The sequence below is a fragment of the Schistocerca piceifrons genome, chromosome 4, assembly GCF_021461385.2.
Source record: "Schistocerca piceifrons isolate TAMUIC-IGC-003096 chromosome 4, iqSchPice1.1, whole genome shotgun sequence".
Taxonomy (NCBI): Eukaryota; Metazoa; Arthropoda; class Insecta; order Orthoptera; family Acrididae; genus Schistocerca; species Schistocerca piceifrons.
In genome coordinates this window covers 574,021,771-574,042,550 of record NC_060141.1, presented here as the reverse complement: position 1 = coordinate 574,042,550, position 20,780 = coordinate 574,021,771, and the positions used below count along the sequence as shown (strand labels likewise).

The window sequence follows — 20,780 nt, the reverse complement described above, 5'->3', positions numbered from 1 at the left end:
CGTCTACAGATAGAATGTGCCAGAGCTGCATATTTCTTTGCATTTCACCAACTGGGACACAGTAAAACAAATCTGAAAGCACTTTTCAACTTACGAAAATGGACTGTGATAATAATTAGACGATGGGCCAAATTAACTCTCCTCAAATAATGATTTGCTCAACAAAACACACTTCTTTTGTCTTCTTTCTGTATTCGAAAAGATGTAATCAGCAAATAAATAAATGATTGTAAGTTGAGAATTAATTCCAATTTCCAGGACATGAACAACCACCACATAATAATAGTAAATAATCATACAATATTTTTGTCCTGATCATATCTACATTTCTACTCTGAAAATCACTGTGGACCAAATGGCAGACGGTACTTCACTTTGTACCAGCTAGTGGGGTTTCCCATTATTACAGGTATCCATCGCGAAATTTATGACTGCTTAAACGGCTCTGTAGTTAGTAGGAAGCGTAGGGTAGAATGCTAGGACAGTGGTCTAGTCTGTATATCAGATGAGGTTGAAAAGAGATGATTTAGGCACATCAGCCGCCTATAGAATCCATTTAAGCTGCGAGACGGTGGATCCTTGAAAATAGCCTGCATTGGGTGGGCTTTCACATTGTTGAGGGTTACACATGGAGGATGTTGGATAAAAATGATATAATGATGTACATGGACGTAATTGAAAGTCGGATTATCCGCCCTTCTTGCAATGTCAACTTTGTATAAAAAGTGAGAGTCGTGTTTCGTCAATGATACACTTTTCGTTGAGTTCCAGAAACACCGAGCTTCATATTTCGTAAGTCATTCTTCGTTTCGTAATTCGATATCCATTAAATTTTGCTGCTTTGACAGTTATCTAGTAGCCAAACAAGCAAATCCAGAATGTAATAGCTTACTAAACAATTACGGACGAAATCAACTCACAAGAATTTCAACCAGCCGCCAAATTCTAGCAACATATTTACAAACACGTAGTGTTGAAACATAGGACGATCATGACACGTAGTGTCATTCAAAACCGCTGAGTGCTCTGTAGTCGATTTTGAGTTGTGGATGATGTGAGATCAGCTGTAGTTGAAAATAGTAGACGACACTAAATTTTTTGAGATGCGGTCGCTTGGAATAACACTTATTAGCCTCGGATTAACAAGTATAGTAATTGGAAATGCATATTACCAAAAGAAACAGTTTTATCCGTCAATTGTGTACATCACAAAATCAAATCCGAGTATGGCGGTAGGTGCCAAGTCATTATAATAATGTTTATATAGTCGAAACTATTGTTTCCCTAATAGTTAACAACTTAGAAAGCACTGAAAACGATATTTCATGTTTGCAGTTAGGCGTACACCATCATGGTTAATGATGATGCCTCTGAAATTTTTTTATGTGCGGTGTTTGTGTGACGCGATGTTTGTTTACAAGTTCGCAGACATAATTTATACATGTTGTGAAAGGTAATGTGCTTTTTCAACCTGAGCGCCCCGAATATGTGAGCATTGCGCAAAGCTAGAGTTGCGTTTTGAGGATTGTTGTCGTTCAGCAACAAGTATGTCCAACAGTTAACGTTATCTTACACCAACATTTGTCTGTCATAGTACCGAGTACCTCAAATACCAGTAACGTGTATCACATAAAGTATTAACTACTTAATAATTTTAAAGAAATAATATAACTGTTCACATGTTGAACACACACATATGCTTACAAGGAGAAAATAGGTGTATTTATGGACGGAGGCGATTTGAAATGCTAGGGCCAAGTGGGGTAAAATCTTTCCACTTCATGAGGATAAGAATATGCAGATCAGCTGTTTAATTATCACCATTGATATTATAAAAGAGCATCAGCAAAAGTTTAATTTGACACTTTCTCGCCAGTGAATGCTCCTCAAAGAATTTCTAGTTCACACAAATCTTGTCAAACTTTCAGAAATTTAATGGCGTAGCCTACTTGATTTACAGCTTGCATATTGTGGATGTAGAAGAAAGCTCACCTAGTATTTTCGATCAGACAATAAGCCTCATAACTGATGAGAATGAATTTGTAATAAATACAAGAAAATGGAATGTCAGAAAATGTATTATGATTAATAGAACATTGCTTTGAAATAATGACAACTGAACATATACTCTAACTTATTTACAAACTAACATTATATTGCTGTAGAACCAGCAGTTTGCCCAGGTGGTTCTATGGAAAAGTGTGTGCCTGGAGAGGAACGAAACCCAGTTATACCACTGAATATTTACCTGCCTTTATAGTAGCCTACACCTGTCAGTGATATGGATAGTCTCCAGGAATGACAGGTGGTTCAGATTCCACATTAAACTGTAGATCCCCTATCCACAGTAGCATTTCTTGTGATGCTTAGGGAGACACAAGTTGACCATGTCCCAACCATTTGAAAGACTTACACCGGATCACTCAGTTGTCATACACAAAAAAAAAAATAAATTCTATATTACAGGTTCTATAGGTGAGTTAATTTTATGTTGATCAAGTCTTTCAATGTCGTTGATTTGAAAACAAAACAAGTTAGTAGTGCTCTGTTTACAAAACACCATGTAATAAAAAAAAGAAAGATAATAGTATAAATTAGGCCCACATTAATATGAGGGAACAATGAAGGCATTAACATTGCATTTATAAAAGTAATGTCCAAGGAATCCTATGTGTGATTATCATTTTCATGTTCTGTGAATGTATGTCAGTCATGCAATGAAAACGGCTTCTCTGAGTCCTGTGAGCATTATTTGATAAATCAGCTGCCTTCTCTCCATGTATTTTATAAGTTGTCTGTTTTCATGTTTTTCAGCAAGGTTCAGTATCTAAAATATAGTAATAACTCAACAGTATTTGAGTATTTTAAGCTACAGACATTATTAGTATATAGTGGGACATAAAATGAAATGACAAAGCATCTAATACTGAAAGAGGACAGTGCTTGCTATGTCGTCTTTAGCCAGATATGCTCATCATATAGTATATGACAAGCATCTCCTGCATCTTACCCTTAGTTTGATAGTTACTGGGGGTCAATAGAACCTATCGGTATTGTGGCATGCATCATAAGACATGCACAACTAAAAGAGAAATGAATTTGGACAATGTTTTTAAGACCATATTGATTTTTTGAGTTTAGGTTATGTTGGCAGTTTGGTTTGTGTTTGTGAAACCAGAAAATGTGATTATCAAATAATTGTTTTGGCATCTAGTGTAGCTTGAGTATCAAAGACCTCGTTTAATTCAAGCCAGGTTCACAAGCTATGAACAGGCTCATGTTGCCAATCTTCCAGCAGCTAAACTGTCTGTATATTTCAGTGAATATTGATAGGTGCCATAGCAGTGTGTTGCATCTACGGAGAGCTCTTTTAGTTTAGTGACTAGGGGACTACAAAACTTTACAAAATTTTGTTTCATTGTCAGTTTGCTATGAGGTATGTAGTTAGTTGCAATAAATTTGCCCATATGTGCACTCTTTCGCCTGGACAGACCACAGCCCTTAAGAATGGTCAGAAAGCCTGAAATTCAGGTCAGATTATGAAAGAAAATGAAGAATATTAAACTTACAGGACATGTATCAACTTGTTACCAGTAGGATAAGTAGGTCACTAGCTTTCATTGAGAAGTAAACTGTGCTTTAACATTAGGTTTCACCCTCTGCCGTAACTGTTGTCATAATAAATAAAAATAAGGGTGATGAAATGTTAAAATTGCTGCTTTGCAAAATCCTGGTGATAATTTTGAACATTATAACTTGATAACAGATTGTGTGCAAAGTGCCAGTGGTGCTGCACACGGATGCCTGTTGGAAAACAAGTATGATGGAACTGATATGACTCTACAAGCCTGTGTCAGATTCTCTGGTAATAACTCAGTTTCAGCATGTGAGTTCTTTGTTCCCTGAAGTCAAAGGGAATGAAGGCCAAGGTCTCAGTACAATACAGCAGATAGCTGTCTCAACAAGCTTAGGGGTTTATACAGTGATTTGCCTCTGGTATGTCATTCATGCAGTAATCATGAAGTCTGTTCCTGAAGTTTCTTTCCAATACAGGTCCAAATTAGTGTTAGTACCAAATTATTCTCAGATACAAACATACTTTGCAGGGCTCACTGTGGTAATCTGGCAGGCTCCTCCATAAATCTCTAATTATTATCAGTTCTATCACTTTGTCTACAATTCTTTTACCTGTCAGTGTGTTGCAGTTTCAGTAAAAGGAAATTGATACAGACTAACATCAGCATTAAAAGAGCTGAAAATGAGTAACAGACAGACACAATGAAAAGACTGCTATAAATTTAAGTTTTCATCCAAAAGCCCTTTTTCTGAAGTAGGAAACATTCACACAAATCGCACCCACACATGACCACTGTCTCTGGCTGCTCTGGCCGGTCTGCAGACAACAACTGCAGTTGGTCTTTCAAGTTGAGCTCTGTATTATTGGCTTTCATGATTTTTCGCTAGGTGTGTAGTACAATCTTCTTTATGATTACTGTATTGATTTTTTTGCTATGTTGTAATTTGCATTACCTCACTATTTATATGATTCTGTAGTTGTTGTGTTATACTTTAGTTCGTCCCCACCCACTACCTTTATTTTCCCACCACAGTATTGTTAGCTTCAGTATTTATTATAAATAATTTGTATTATTTTGTACTAGATAGTTATATTATCTGTCATGCCATAAAAATGTGTAAGGTTATTGGTTGCCATCATGAAACGATGTTTGTGTTGCTTCTTGGGGCTTGGTACAAGATCAGTGGTCAAAGCCTAAAGACACCCTGGTTTATTGTCGTCACCAGCTATCTTTGGTATTGGGATTGTTACATTCTTCGGTGAAGAAGCGTATTGATATTTCTCAACCATCCTGCATACCAGTTTACAGTTTTGTTATGGTTTGTTATGGCAAGGATCTTAAAACCACGTCTAACTCACATATCTTGCTTTGACTAGGGTGTTTCAGCATCCTGCTAAATTCTTCTCACGGTACCCCATCACACATTTCAAATTCATTCCCATAATACTGTGAAGTATCATTTCTTTCTGTAGCCATTTTATTTGTTTCTTCCTCCTATCACCCTTCTTTTCATTGCTTGTAGCTGATTTACCACCTGAGCTCTCAATGTTCATAATGGTGCTTTCTTTCATTCATAGGTTTTTTTCTGTTTTTCTGCAAGCAGCAGTTATCTTTTTTGATAGCTGTATATGCTTTAACAGATTTGCATTTCTGTTTTATCGATTCCTGCATTGACACTGTACTTATCCTGCCCTTTCTTTTAAGTGTGTCTGTTTCATTTTGCCTGTTCCACTTAGGCCTCATCCTAGCCGTTTAAAACATGGTTTATAAATCTGTTTCCTATCTTTGGTAAACTATTTGAAAGCTTGTGCTGGCTGCAGGTCTTTTCTGCATAAACATTCATTTATGATTATTGAACCGAGTGTTTTCAATGATTAAATCATGCTCTGTGCAAAATTCTACCAGCTGGCTTCCTCTTTTGTTTCTTTCTCACAGTCTGTGTTGTTCTACTATTTTCGCTGCAATCAAAATCACCTCCCTATCAAAATTAAATTTTAATCTCTCTTCATGTGATGAACAATTTCTTTGACCTCGCGGGACAAGTTACACAAGTGAAAGATCTAAAATTTCACACTCCAATTCATGTAACGCCTGATTTGTTTGTTTATTTTTATTTTTTCTGATGGTAATATCCTCCCAACTTGCAAATCTGAATAAGGAACTATTTTACCCATGTAATACTTTGTCCAGGAGGATCACATCAATGTTACACCACACTGTAGAGGTAAAAGTTCTCTGGAAATATGTAGGGGTTTCAGAAAGTAAGATACACATGTTGACCCATGCTAAGACTATTGCACAACAGTAGTGGTGCATTGTAGAATAGAGTACATGTTCTTGGTTTTCTGCAGACACAGTATTGCTGTGGTTCAGATAACAAGTGCAGTTGAAATGGCACACCATCTGGAAATGAACTCCGAAGCTGAAGTATATGGGACAGTAAAATTCTTATAGGTAAAATATCTAAATTGCAGATACTTTGTGAAAATCTGGAAGAATATAAACAAAATGCAAGGTCATATCTGAGGCATAGTGAAATGGTGCCAACGATTTGGCCAAGGCCACACAGACTTGGGTGATAATGGTTGGGAAGTCATTCCCACATACAGATTATGCAGTATATTCCTGACAATGAAACTGGGACTCGCTTTCAATGTCTGGAATATACCGTATACCCTATATATGTGGAGAAGTCTGTGGCAATTACTGAACAATCCATCAATGGCAGGATACCATACATAAAGTGTCTTGCAGGTTGAGAGAAGTAGAGAAATTAGCTGTGGCAGAGCTCATGCTTTGTTTTATTGCCCACATAATAAAATTCATCAATAAAGAGTTTCCCCTGTGGAGAAGAGCTTCTGTGCCCATTTGTTCAGGGAAGCCATACAAATCCAGCAACATGGGAGTAAATTCAACAGCAAAAAGGAAAGCCTCAAGCTCAATGGATCATGGGTTCTCATGGTGCATTGAATAACTGTTGCAGGTAGGAAGAGAAGAGTCACAGTAGTAATCACCAGGGAATAGCCAGGTATATATAATCTTCAGCTGCTGACTCACCCCCAGTCCATCACTAGCAGTGGAGGGTGAAGCTTTGGCAATACCACCCACTCATTCCGGTGAAACATCAGAAAAATCATCAAACAGATGTTGACCAAAGAACCTAAGACAGAAGCCAAAGAGTCAACATGTCAACAAGTGATCATTGTGAAACGCAGTTGCAATCAGTACACTTAGCAGTAGTTTGAACCTCTTCTGTTTGGTGGGTTGCCACTCTCAGTGGCCCTTGAAGTATTCTGTCATCTGTGCTGACAGCAGATCATGGAAATAATAGGATTCTGTGCATTATCCATCTGATAACTACAGTCCCAGCTAATAATGTTTTCTGCTATGTGCATCTCCATGGGCTCTTTAGTAATAGAATACTAAAATGAAAGTAGTGACAATCACACTTGTTGTGTTATCATATTCTGATGAATGTCCAGTGCTCAGTAGTAGCAGACTTTGTGGGTCACAGAAGCGGGTGCAGCATTGGTGTCCTGTAAGTCGTTCTGTCACTGTGTGTGTAATTTAACACATATTAGCAATGCCACACTGGCAGGGTATTTAATAAACTCTAGTCTTCTGCAATAATAAATATAATCTTATATCAATCCAAGTGGTGAAGGATTCTGTCCAAGATGGTGGATGGGTAACCATTTTAATTTGGAATTTCTAAGTTATCTTGCTTATCTTAAAAAAAGGTGTTATCAGCATATGAAAGAAAAGCTGCATATTGTACTCTCCTTATTAGGTTGTTAGTTTTTTACTTTAGGTGAAAGTGCCATGTTAATCTTGTATTTTAAGTATCCATTTTCCCTGTACATTGCTCTTAGGTGGGCAAGTTTCTTAGGCAAACTTTCAGGTTCGGAAACTGTGTGTGCTCTTTGTACAAGTGTCTTAAGTACACCCATGATTTGCTATAGAGGATGACAACTCAAAGGTTGTTAATACAAATCCAAGTGAATGAGCTTGTGATGAACTGAATGACACAGGAAGTCACTATTTTTCCATGTAACCAAAACATCAAAGAAAGGCAAACAACCATCTTTCCTGTTTCCATGGCAACTGGGTGTTCGTGTGGATGGAGTTGAGATACTGTCCAAAAAAAACCATTATTTTTTTACTATCTTTGGACTTACTGTGAATGTGACATCAACATACCTCCAAGAAATGGTCGCTTTAAGGTTTATTGATTTCAGGGCTGTCTTCTCAAAAACCACCATGGCATGTTAACCACCAAGGGAGAAGAGCACTTCCCATGGTGACCCCATCAGCATGTTAAGTCAGCTCTCATTTGGTCATAAGAAAAACTAATGAACGATGGAATTGTATTGACCTTTCAATGCAACTGCCCTCTTCTTTCTTTCATTCCATATTTCAGTGCAGTGTCTTATCTTCATCTGATGCAGGCTATTGAGAATGCTGTCCTGCCAGCAAAGTCTGCTTCACAGAACGAAATATTGCATTTAATCTTTTTAAGTAGGTCATTATTTGCCATCAATCCATCAGAAAACATCCCTATTTCGCATCTATATCTTAGTGAAATATGGTCACTGAACAGTTTCTGAGGCTCAGTTTAATTTATCGTATGACGCATTCAGAGAAAGACACTATGAAATTTTTGTTCTGCAAGATGAGCTGGCAACTGAAGCATTTGAAATGTAATGTTACGAAAAATAATGAAGATTAGATAGGCATATCGGATAACTAATGAGGAGATATTTTATTTCTTTGATCTCATAATAAAGAGGTACTGAATCATTATTTGGGGAGAAAAGTGCTTTAAGTAACAATTTGATTAAAGGAAGGAACAGGTTAATAGGGCACATCTTGAGACATCAAGGAGTTATTAATTTGGCAGTAGGGGAGAATATGGGGAGCACAGACTGTAGAGGAAGGCCAGTGTTGGATCAAGATTGAATGTGCCAGAGGTCATACAGCACGACAGTGTCATCAAGGTCTTCAAGAGGCGTGCGGGGAATCGGCATTGCCGTTACAGAACAGTGGCATGTTGGGTAAAAGCCTTCAACAAAGGTCGACAGACTTTGGCAGACATGCATCGGGCAGGTTGTCCTAGCGTCTCAGAAGAAGAAGTGCATGCTGTTGTCGCATTAGTGGACAGTGATCGACGCCATACAATTCGTGAGCTTGCCCACAAAACCGGATTAGTGCATACAACTGTGCTTCGCCTTCTGAAGGAACGCCTGGGCATGCTAAGAATTTGCTTCACGATGGGTTCTGCATGACTTGATGGAAGTGCAGAAATGGATGTGTTACGACACTGCCCAGATGCACTTGGAGCACAATGAGTGTGAAGGAGATGCTGTCGTATGCCGTTTTATGACACGGATGAGACATGGGCCACATTGTATGAGCCAAAACTGAAATGCCTATCCAACGAATGGCATCAACATGAGTCGCCGTGAAAGTCGAAAGAGTGTCAGAGCCCCAGTATGGTGAAAGTTATGGTGATTCTTGTCTATGACTGTGACGGTGTTATCCTAATGCATTACGTTCGTCCACGGCATACCGTCAATGCACAGTATTACTGTTTGTTTTTTGAGCATCACCTGCAACCAGCTTTGCAAAAGAAGCGGCGACACTTTCTGCACAACCCACCCATCATTTTGCACGACAATGCGTGGGCGCATACAGCGCAAGCTGTGGCTACTCTGTTCGGATGATGGGACTGGGAAGTACTGCATCATCCACCATACTCCCCAGAGCATTCGCTTGAGAGAGAGAGAGAGAGAGAGAGAGAGAGAGAGAGAGAGAGAGAGAGAGAGAGAGAGTGCAACTAATGTTGGAGGCTTTAAGAATGGGGAATTGAGATTCATGACCCCCTTGTGAGAAAATTATATTGCATCTCATTTGTGGCCTTGAAATTTAGTTAATTTCTTCCTCTAGCTATCACAAAAGTAATTTTTATATTCCAAAGCATTCACCGGAAGCTATGAATAAAATTATAATTCATACTGCAGAAGAAACATGAGTGCTTGTCACTGAAGACTGTAATGGATGGAGAAGTCTGGAGGTGATCATTTTCTATCTGAGGATGTCAAATGACATTGAAACTGTACTGCTTGTTTTGTTCAAAAGCTGCATCAAATCCCAAGGTTCCAAATTCCTTGTATTAGATTAATTCTCTCTGTTAGTTTTTTCTCCTTTCTGTGCAGTTACTTATACATGAACTGTTGAATAGCATTTTGTACAAAGTTACTGCTGATAACTAACAAATTTAGATAAGATCAGTCCACTTTTAAAAAGTGATGGTATGAAATGTGTCCATGATGATGAAAAATATCATTTATTTTTTGATAACATTTTTTGCATAACATTTGTCATCACTCAATAATTATGTGAGGTGCGAGATTTTTTAAAAGATCTACCTCAGTTCACGGTATCCATAAAATCTCCCCCCCCCCCCCCCTTCCCCAATTATAAATATATTTCTACATTTGATTTCTAATGTGTATCACCTTCTGTATAATGAGACAGGATACTATTTACTTAGAGGGGATACTTGCTTACATAGTTTTCAATCATTTTCTTATTTGCAGGTGATTTATGTTCAGGCATTTATTCTTGTTATACTTGCTGGAAAATTGATGCGGAAAGTGTTCTTTGGCCAGTTACGAGCTGCTGAATTCGAGGTAAGTGTATCTGCTGTTAACATTGAAACCAATAAAAACCATTCTCCTTACTTTTGATGGTGACGGATGTTATTAACACTGCCAGTCACGGAAACTGGTTATCTGTTTTGCAGTAATTTAAACTTTTCTTGGCTCTTGTCCCACCTTTTGAACTGAAGAGTAAACATGTTTTACAATTTGTAAAGAAAAATTGTTTCATGTATTTACAGCCTTTATGGAAATAATACTTGAGCCATGTCCCACAATGCCAGTTTAACACTTGTACCATCACTTACCATATGTGCTGAAAGATTGACATCTCGTGTGACACTCAGCCCCACAAATAACGTGTTGAGTGGACTGTACATGTAAGAGCAGTTGTTTCCTATAAAGTTGGATGAATATGCTGTACAAAATCACCAGCTCAGGCAGATGCTTAATTGAAATCTGTATTTTTCATTCAGTTGGATTCATCAAAGTTTACAGTGCAGTCATGTTTTACTCAGTAATCACATACAGAGAAAATAACTAGATTATTTAGTTTCTAGGGATTCTTCAGTTGAATAGAATTAATTGTTTTAACCAAATGTGTAAACTTGTTGTTTTCAGTCTGAAGACTGGTGTGATGTTCTCTTCAGGTCTATTCAGTACTTTGCCATTGGTTACATGATCTACGCATCAAGGCCTATTCTTCAGCATTCTTCTGTAGCACCACATTTCAAATGCTTCTATTCTTCTTTTGTGTGAAATGCTTTCACTTCCAAGCAAGGCTGCAGTTTAGACAAATACCTTCAGAAAATACTTCCTAATACTTAAGTCTATATTCACTGTTAACAAATTTCTCTTCTTCAGAAATGCTTTCCATGCTATTGAATGTAACAACAAGTTTACTGTTCCCAGGCACTGTTTATTTGTATACACAACACATTTTGAAGGGTCAAACCTCCCATCACCAAGTAGATTTATGTGCCAAAATGAAATTTTCACTTTGCAGCGGAGTGTACACTGATATGAAACTACCTGGCAGATCAAAACTGTGTGCCAGACTGAGACTCAAACTCGGGACCTTTGCCTTTTGTGGGCAAGTGTTCTAATGCCTCATTTCCTGTGGGGGAAGGTGTAGCGCTGCCTGAGGGATGATGCAGGAATGTGATGGGGCACCTAGAAGTCCTATTCTAGGTGCAGTTGTGGGGTTTGGGGGATGGGAAGGGGAGCAGAAAAGGAGAGAAGCAGAGGAGGAGGAAAGAGGAGTGGAAAAGGAGAGAAGCAAAGATGGGGAAATAGAGTAGTGGTCATGTTGATGTAGTAGAAGGCAATGTAGTGCTGTGGTGGGAGGAGGGAAGGGGGTAGTTGCAGGGAGAGTTTCCACCTCCGCAGCTCAGAAAAGCTGGTATTTGTAGCAAAGATCCAGATGGTGCAGGCTGTGAAGCAATCATTGAAGTGAAGCACACTGTGTTGTGCACATGTTCAGCAACTGCGTGGTCCAACTGTCTCTTGGCCACTGTTTGTCCGGCCACAGCTTCTTAATTGTCGTGCCCAGATAGAAAGCAGCAGAGTGGTTGCAGCTAAGTTAATAGATCGTTTCCTTCCACTACCACCTGCTCCAGAAAAGGTGTCAACATGGCGAAGACATTTAATTTTTAGTTCTGGACCTCCATTTCTTTATGGCAGATTTTATAGACCTTTCTTCACAGCCCTGTTTTTAGCTGTCTTCTCTTCTGTCAGTTGGGATTGGCGTGTAGTTGTTTTTAATTCCACTCTTTGCTGTTGTGTTGTACAGATCTGACATGAGCGCGTAATTGTTTTCGCACTCCAAAACAAAACAAAACCTGTAACGTACCTTGTTATATATATTAAACACCAACCATTTCCTCCACCAACTCTCCACAGTTCCTCTTCTTTACTTCACGGTGCCCTGCTCATCCCTGTTAATGCCACTTCCCTCTGCACGAACATCCCCAATGCCCATGGTCTTGCAGCTATTGAACACTATCTTTCTCAGTGCCTCACTGACTCCAAATCTACAACCCCTTATGGATCACTATGATCAACTATATCCACACGCACAATTACTCCTCCTTTGGAGGGATCACCTACAAACAAATCTGTGGTGGAGCAATGGGCAGCCGCATGGCACCATCCTGTGCCAACCTATTCATAGGCCGTATAGAGGAGATCTTCCAAACCACCCAGAATCTCAAAACAATCACCTGGTTCATATTTGTTAGTGACACCTTTGTGATCTGGACCAAGGATGAGAACACCGTACCCACATTCATCCAGAACTTCAATACTTTCTCCCCCTTTCACTTCTCATGATCCTCCTCAACCCAACAAGAAACCTTTCTCAATGTTGACCTCCACCACAAGGCTGATTCTATCAGCACCTCTATCCACATCAAACATACCATGGCAATACCTGCATTTTGACAGCTTCCATCCATTCCATACCAATAAGTCCCTCCTGCTCTTGCTTGTTGTATCTTAGTGATGAGTAGTCCCTGTCCAAATATACCAAGGATCTCACTGAGACTTTCACAGACTGAAATTACCCTCTTAACCTTGTATGAAACAGATCTTCGGTGCCTTGCCTCTCCAGTCACGTACCATCTCCCAAATACCCACAATCCTGCCCTAAAGGAGCATTCCCCTCAGGATTCAGTCCGATTCTGACTACCTTCCATCATGACCTGAAATGAAGAATATCCTACTTACTATCCTTCCCAACCCTCCCAAAATGGTATTCCACTGCTCACTAAGCCTTTGCAATCTCCTTGTCTGTCCCTACTCCAATCCTGTCTGAACTGCTTGTCTCATTGCTCATATCTCTGCAAAAGACCTGTCCCATACATCCTCCCACCACCACCTGCTCCAGTCCAGTCACAGGCATCTCCTATCCCATCAAAGGCATGGCTACCTGTGAAAGCAGTCATGTGATCTACAAGCTAAGCTCCAACCACTGTGGTGCTTTCTAAGTGGGCACGACAACAAACAAGCTGGCTGTCCGCATGAATGCCGACTGACAAACTATTGTCAAGAGACAGCTTGACCACCCATTTGCTGAACATTCTGCCCAACATAACATGCTTCACTTCAATGACTGCTTCACAGCCTGCACCATCTGGATCCTCCCTACCAATACTAACTTTTCTGAATTGCATAGGTGGAAACTCCCACTTCAAAATAGCCTACATTCCTGTAACCACCTGGGCTCAGCCTTAACTAGTCAGTGTCCTTCACATACCTATCCCCATCCTTGCTGCCACTCCTGTGCTACACAGCCTTCTACTCCACTAACACACCCAACAGTCTCTTTCACTTTCTCTACTTCTCTCCTTTTCTGCTCCCCTTTCCCCTTCTTACTTGTCTCCACTTCTGCTGCACTATCAGAATGTAGGTATTTGGACACCTATTAGTGGACAGTAATATGGGATGTGTCCATCCTTCACCTTTATGATGGCTTGAACTCTGCTTTAGACACTTTCAATGAGGTGTTTGAATATCTGTGGAGGAATTCTTTCTCAAGAGCCGAAACCAGAGAAAGTAATGATTTTGGGCTCTAGGGACTAGAGTAAAGTCAACAATCCGTCATCTCACAGGTGTTCCATTGAGTTCAGGTTGGGAATCTAGGCAGATCAATCCATTTCACAAATGTTTCTGTCTGCAAACTGTTGCTTCACAAATGGTGCTTTATGCTACAATCCATTGTCATACTGATACAATCACATCTTCAAACTGTTCCTCTTATGTAAGCAGTACACAATACTGTAAAATGTATTCATATACTTCTGCTTTGATCATTTTCTTAAGCACAATAAGGGGATCACACCCTGACCTCAAAAAACATCCGTATACAGTAATATCGCCTCCTCCGTACTTCACCATTGGCACTGCAGAAGTTGGCAGGTAACGTTCTTCAGTTATTTGCCAAACCCAAGCCTTCCCATCAGATTGCCACAGGATATAGCATGATTCTTCACTCCAGGTTACTCATTTCCAGTCACCCACTGTTCAGTAGCATCACTCTTTAGACCACCTCATGCATCACTTTGCATTTATTACAGTAATATGTGGCTTACACTGAAGTGACAAAAATTGTGGGAAGCTTTCTAATATGGTGTCAGACCCCTTTTTGCCCAGTGCAGTACAGCTGCTTAACATGGCATGGAATCCACAAGTCATTGGAAGTCCCCTGCAGGAATATTGAGCCATGCTGTGTCTATAACTGTCTAGTATAGTGAAAGTGTTGCTGATGTAGGAGTTTGTGCACAAACTGAGCTCCCAATTATGACCCTTGTTGGTTGATAGGGGTAGCCAAATCATTTGCTCGAATTGTCCAGATTGCTCTTCAAGCCAATCATGAACAGTTGTGGTCTGGTGATATAGTGGATTGTAATCCATAAGAATTCCATCATTGTTTGGGAACATGAAATCCGTGAATGGGTACAAATGGTCACCAAATATCCAAACATAACCATTTCCAGTCAATGATCGGTTCAGTTGGACCGGAGGACCCAGTTCATTCCATGTAAACACAACCCACGCCATTATGGAGTTGCCACTAGCTTGCACATTGCCTTGTTGGGAACTTGGGCCCATGGCTTTCTGGGGTCTGTGCCACTGTCAAATTCCTATGATCAGCTCTTGCCATCTGAAACTGGGACTCATCTGAACAGACAAAGGTTTTCCAGTTCTCTAGGATTCAACCAATGTGGTCATGAGCCCGGGAGAGGCACTGCAGGTATATCATACTGTTAGCAAAGGCACTCGCAATAGTCATCTGCTACCATAGCCTGTTAATGCCCAACTTCCCTGCACTGTCCTAAGAGATATGTTTGTCATGCATCCCACATTCATTTCTGTTGTTATTTCATGCAGTGTTGCTTGCCTGTTATCACTGACAACTCGATGCAAACACCTCTGCCTTTGGTCCGTGGTGAGAGGTAACACCTGAAATTTGCTATGGTTGGCGCATTCTTGACACTATAGATCTTGGAATATTGAATTCCCTAACTATTTCCAAAATGGACTGTTCCATGTGTCTAGCTCCAAGCACCACTCCAGGTTCAAAATCTGAATTCCCGTTGTGTGGCCATAATCACTTTGGAAACATTTTCACATGAATCACCTGAGTACAGATGACAGCACCACCAATGCACTGCTCTTTTGTACATCGTGTACACAATACTACTACCATCTGTATATGTGCATAACACTATCCCGTGACTTTTGTCGCCTTAGTATATGAGGAGCTGCTTAGCTATTGTATCTCATCCATTTTAACTCTCTACGCACAGTCACTGTGCTAACTGGACTGGTGGTAGCGCTTTGGAACTCACAAATGATTCTTTCCATTGATTTCATGTGATTTTTTATGAAAACCGTCTACAATGCTCAATGGTCCCTGTCTGTCATTACAAGAGGTCTGTATGGTCTTGTTTAGCTGTTGTTGTTGCTTCGTATTTTCACTTCACAGTCACGTCCCCTGTAGTTGAATTGGTCAGCCTTAGAAGGGTTGAGATATCACTGAGGGATAGGTTACTCAGGCAACATCTAATGACTATTCCATGTTTTAAGTCACTAACCTCTTCTGACTGACCCATTTTGCTACACTGCTGACAACACAATACTCCCCACTTTCTTTCGTACTGGTGAGGCCACCTCTCGTGACATCTACTAGCCAATTCCACATTACTTAGGAGTGATGAGATACTTTGGATCAGATAGACTATAACACTTGTTTCAGCCCCTGAATCTAACACAGTACTGATTTATTCATTCATGGAGTTTCCTGTCACAATGGGTTTCCTCACCTGCAACTTGGTTCTACTTTACCTTCATATAACAGTTCTTCCATTATCAACTTCTCTATCTTACACCATACTAAAGGGAATAGTCAATGCAATCCATTTAACTGTCCATGTTTCAAAAGCTGAAACTATCTCCAGAACACCTTCTGTCCCCTTCTGAGATCTCCCTTGTTCTCTCCCTACATTTATTCTTCAAATTTACATCTGTTTTTGCTCCCATTCAGTTAATTGATTTTGCTATTTTGCACTTTGCAAACATTTCCTCTTTTTCTCCCCTCTGCCTCGTGAATTGTGATTCCTTATAAGAATCCCTGCTCATTGAATTTATATAACATACCAAATTTTCTCCCAAAAGTATAGTAAGTTGTTTGCCTTATTTCATAATTACCTATCATTTCTTATTGGTAAACTGTTAATTACTTTATCCATCAGTTGACTCTATTGACTTATCCCAATTATCTAATGTGTTACACAATTCAAAAGACTGTTAGTAGTTCAGTTATATTCTCATGTACTAGTAATCTTGTTTGAGGTTTCCTTTGTGCTGTTTCTGACCAGTACTTTTCATTAAATGTCTTTTTAAATTCTTTCTAGATTATGAATTTTTCTAAATAGAATGTATCCCATTGAGTAACATGTCCATAACATAACACGTAGTGAATCATCATCCATTTCATATTCATTACTCAGGAAGAAGGTGATAGAACAGAGGGGGTGGAACCTGGTGGGTGTGGTTACAGTAGGTTTCCATAAGTTGAGGCCAGGGTAATTTCAGGAGCTGAGAATATGTTGAAAGGATAACTCCCATCTACACAGTTCAGAAAAGCTGGTGGTGGAGGGGAGGACCAGATGACCCGGTTTGTGTAGCAGCCATTGAAATCAAGTGTATTATGTACAGCTGCATTTTGTGCCGCAGGATGGTCTACTTTGGCAGTGGCCGTTCATCCTGGTGGACAGCTGGTTGGCTCTCATTCCAATATAAAAAGCTGTGCAATGATTCCAGAAGAGCTGGTATGTGACATGGTTGCTTTCACAGGTGAGTCAATCTCTGATGGAGTAGGATTAGACTGTGACAGGACTGGAATAGGAAGTGCTGGGTGGATGGAGGCCTTATACGTGGTGTGAAGGCAGAGCTCACAATTTCTTCGCAGAGTTGGTTGGGGTCCTTTGGTTTGGAACTGAGTGGAGGGTCACAACCAAAGGATTCATCGGTTCTGTGGCAGTCTTGACTGCAGATTTGCATTATCAGTTGGGGATTTGTAGGACTTCCCTTGATAGGTCAGCAGTGCAGTACACAAAGGAGGCAGCTACTTGGGTAGCGGAGTGCTTGTGGAGTGCACACAAGGGTTTTTTAGGCTAGGCAGTAGTTTGAGGCACTGTGATGAACACTCACCAGTCAGTATGCAACAAAGGAAATCAGACTGTGTTCAGAGTAAAACACTTCAACTGTAATAATTTTATCAGTAAACTATCAAAGTATTCATAAAAAAGTTACCAAATTGACTGGCCTCCTGGAATGTTCTCGCACTAAAATTATTCACAGGACCGAGAGCTGGATGAAAGCCAAAGTGGAAAACTCTGAGATATTTAATGAGTCATGATAAGTATATTGGAAAGACATTATAGGCCAGAGGAGGAGGAATGTTCATTGCAGTTCAGAAAAATATTCTCCCTATTGAGGTTGAAATTGAGTGTGACAGTGATGTTATCCGGTTGTGTGTAACAGGTCTAGGTGAAACCAAGTTAATTTTTGGGTGTTTTTGCTGGCCACCTGATTCTGTGACATTCTTGAGTCATTCAAAGAATGTCTATGGTCAGTAGCATGTAAGTACCCAGATCACACATTACTAGTTGCAGTAAATAAATAAATAACAACTTTAACTTACCGAGTATAGGCTGGGATGTCTATGGATTCATTGTAGGGGGCACAGACAGACAATAATGCTTAGTACTTTTGAACATGCCACCTCAAAATTGTCTGGAACAGCCAGTTTGGCAGCCTACACACAATGGAAATTTGTTAGACTGTGTAATTCTACATCTACATCTACATACATACTCCGCAAGCCACCTGTCGGTGTGTGGCGGAGGGTACATTGAGTACCTTTATCGGTTCTCCCTTCTAATCCAGTCTCGTATTGTTCGTGGAAAGAAGAATTGTCGGTATGCTTCTGTGTGGGCTCTAATCTCTCTGATTTTATCCTCATGGTCTCTTCGCAAGATATATCCTCATGGTCTCTTTGCGAGATATACGTAGGAGGGAGCAATATACTGACTGACTCTTTGGTGAAGGTATGTTCTCAAAACTTTAACAAAAGCCCGTACCGAGCTACTGAGGTTCTCTCTTGCAGAGTCTTCCACTGGAGTTTATCTACCATCTCCGTAACGCTTTCGCGATTACTAAATGATCCTGTAACGAAGCGCGCTGCTCTCCGTTGGATCTTCTCTATCTCTTCTATCAACCCTATCTGGTACGGATCCCACACTACTGAGCAGTATTCAAGCAGTGGGCGAACAAGCGTACTGTAACCTACTTCCTTTGTTTTCGGATTGCATTTCCTTAGGATTCTTCCAATGAATCTCCGTCTGGCATCTGCTTTACCGACAATCAACTTTATATGATCATTCCATTTTAAATCACTCCTAATGCGCACTCCCAGATAATTTATGGAATTAACTGCTTCCAGTTGCTGACCTGCTATTTTGTAGCTAAATGATAAGGGATCTGTCTTTCTATGTATTCGCAGCACATTACACATTACACGTTAATTACAGATAGACCGGACCTTATCGACAGTGTCAGTATAGAAACTGGAATTAGCGATCATGAACTCATTACAGCAATTATGTCTCTGAAAATTAATAAATCAGTTAAGAAGGTTATGAGAGTTATTTCTGCAAGAAAGGGCTGATAAGCAGTTGTTAGCATCTCACTTAGACAGTGAATGGACATCACTTACTTCCATTAACATGGACATAGCAGAATTATGGGTAAAGTTTAAGCAAATTGTAAACTGTGATCTGGACAAGTTTGTGCCTAGTAAATGGATTAAGGATGGAAATGACCCACCATGGTTTAATAACGAGATTCAGAAAATGCTGAGAAAGCGAAGGCTGTTGCACTCTCAGTTCAAAAGAGAACATGCAACTGACAACAACGGCTAGTAGAGATTTGTGCACCCGTGAAAAGATCTATGCATGAAGCATACAGCTACTATCACTGTCATGTCTTAGCAAAAGATCTGGCAGAGAATCCAAGAAAATTCTGGCCCTATGTAAAATCGCTATGTGGGTCTAATGCTTCCATCCAGTCACTTGTTGACTTGTCTGGTGTGGCAGTTGAAGATAGCAAAATGAAAGCCAAAGTTTTAAATTGCACATTCAAGGAATCATTCAAGCAGGAGAATCGTACAAACGTACCATTTATTGATCATTAAAAAGACTCCTCTATGGATAACGCAGTAACAAGCATCCCTGACACAGAGAAACAACGAGTTGAAAACAAGTAAGTCACCAGGTCCAGATGGAAACCCAATAAGGTTTTACAAAGAGTACTCTACGACATTGACCCCTTACTTGGCTTGCATTTATCACAAATCTATCTCCAGGTGCAAAGCCCCAGTGACTGGAAAAAAGCACAGGTGACTCCTGTGTATAAAAGGGCAAAAGAACAGACCCAAAAACTTGCAGGCCAATATTTCATTTCAAATATAATAAATTTTCTTGAAATCAAGAAGCTTATGTTAATGAATCAGTGTGGTTTCGTATAGCACTGCTCATGTCGAACTCTGTTCTCGTATGATGAAGGGCAACAGCCAGATTCCATATTTCTAGATTTCTGGAAAACATTTGACATATTGCCCCATTGCAGACTGTTAAAGGAGGTACAAGCCTTTGGAATGGGTTCACAGATTTGTGAGTGGCTCCAAAACTTCTTAAGTTACAGAACCCAGTATGTTGTCCTCGAAGGTGAGTATTCATGAGAGACAAGGGTATTGTCAAAGGGCCCCAAGGAAGTGTAATAGGACTGCTATTATTCACTATATACATAAATGTTAAATCCCATAGTGCTCAGAGCCATTTGAACCATACATAAATGATTTGGTGGACAGGATGGGCAGCAATCTGCAGTTATTTGCTGACGATGCTGTGGTGTATGGTAAGGTGTCAAAGTTGAGTGACTATAGGAGATATAAGATGACTTAGACAAAATTTCTAGTTGGTGTGATGAACGGCTGCCAGCTGTCAATGTAGAAAAATGTAAGTTAATGCAAATGTGTAGGAAAAACAAACCTGTCATGTTTGGATGCAGCTTGACACAGTCATGTTGTTTAAATATCTGGTCATAATGTTGCAAAGCAATATGAAATGGAACGAGCATGTGAGGATCGTGGTAGGAAATGTGAATGGTCGATTTCGGTTTATTGGGAGAATTCTAGGAAAGTGATGTACATCTGTAAAGTATACAGCATATAGGATGCTTGTGCAACCTATTCTTGAATACTGCTCAAGAGTTTGGGATCCATACCTGTTGAGATTAAAGGAAGACATCAAAGCAGTTGAGAGGTGGGCTGCTAGATTTGTTACTGGCAGGTTTGAACAACACACAAGTCTTACGGAGATGTTCAGGAATCCAAATGGGAATCCTGGATGGAAGACAATGTTCTTTTCAAGGAACACTATTGAGAAAATTTAGAGAACCAATTTTTGAAGCTGACTGC

At 39.9% G+C, this 20,780-nt stretch overlaps 1 protein-coding gene across 2 annotated transcripts in view; it reads left to right on the top strand.

Annotated features, from left to right (window-relative positions):
• The first annotated feature begins 1,029 nt into the window (after positions 1-1,029).
• Positions 1,030-20,780, top strand: part of LOC124795461 (E3 ubiquitin-protein ligase synoviolin) — a 92,261-nt gene continuing 72,510 nt past the window's right edge. For both annotated transcript variants that reach the window (XM_047259489.1, XM_047259488.1), the window contains exons 1-2: positions 1,030-1,232; positions 10,178-10,270. In XM_047259489.1, coding sequence (XP_047115445.1) covers positions 1,104-1,232; positions 10,178-10,270 — 222 coding nt within the window. In that variant the 5' untranslated portion in view covers positions 1,030-1,103. The remainder of the gene's footprint in view (positions 1,233-10,177; positions 10,271-20,780) is intronic.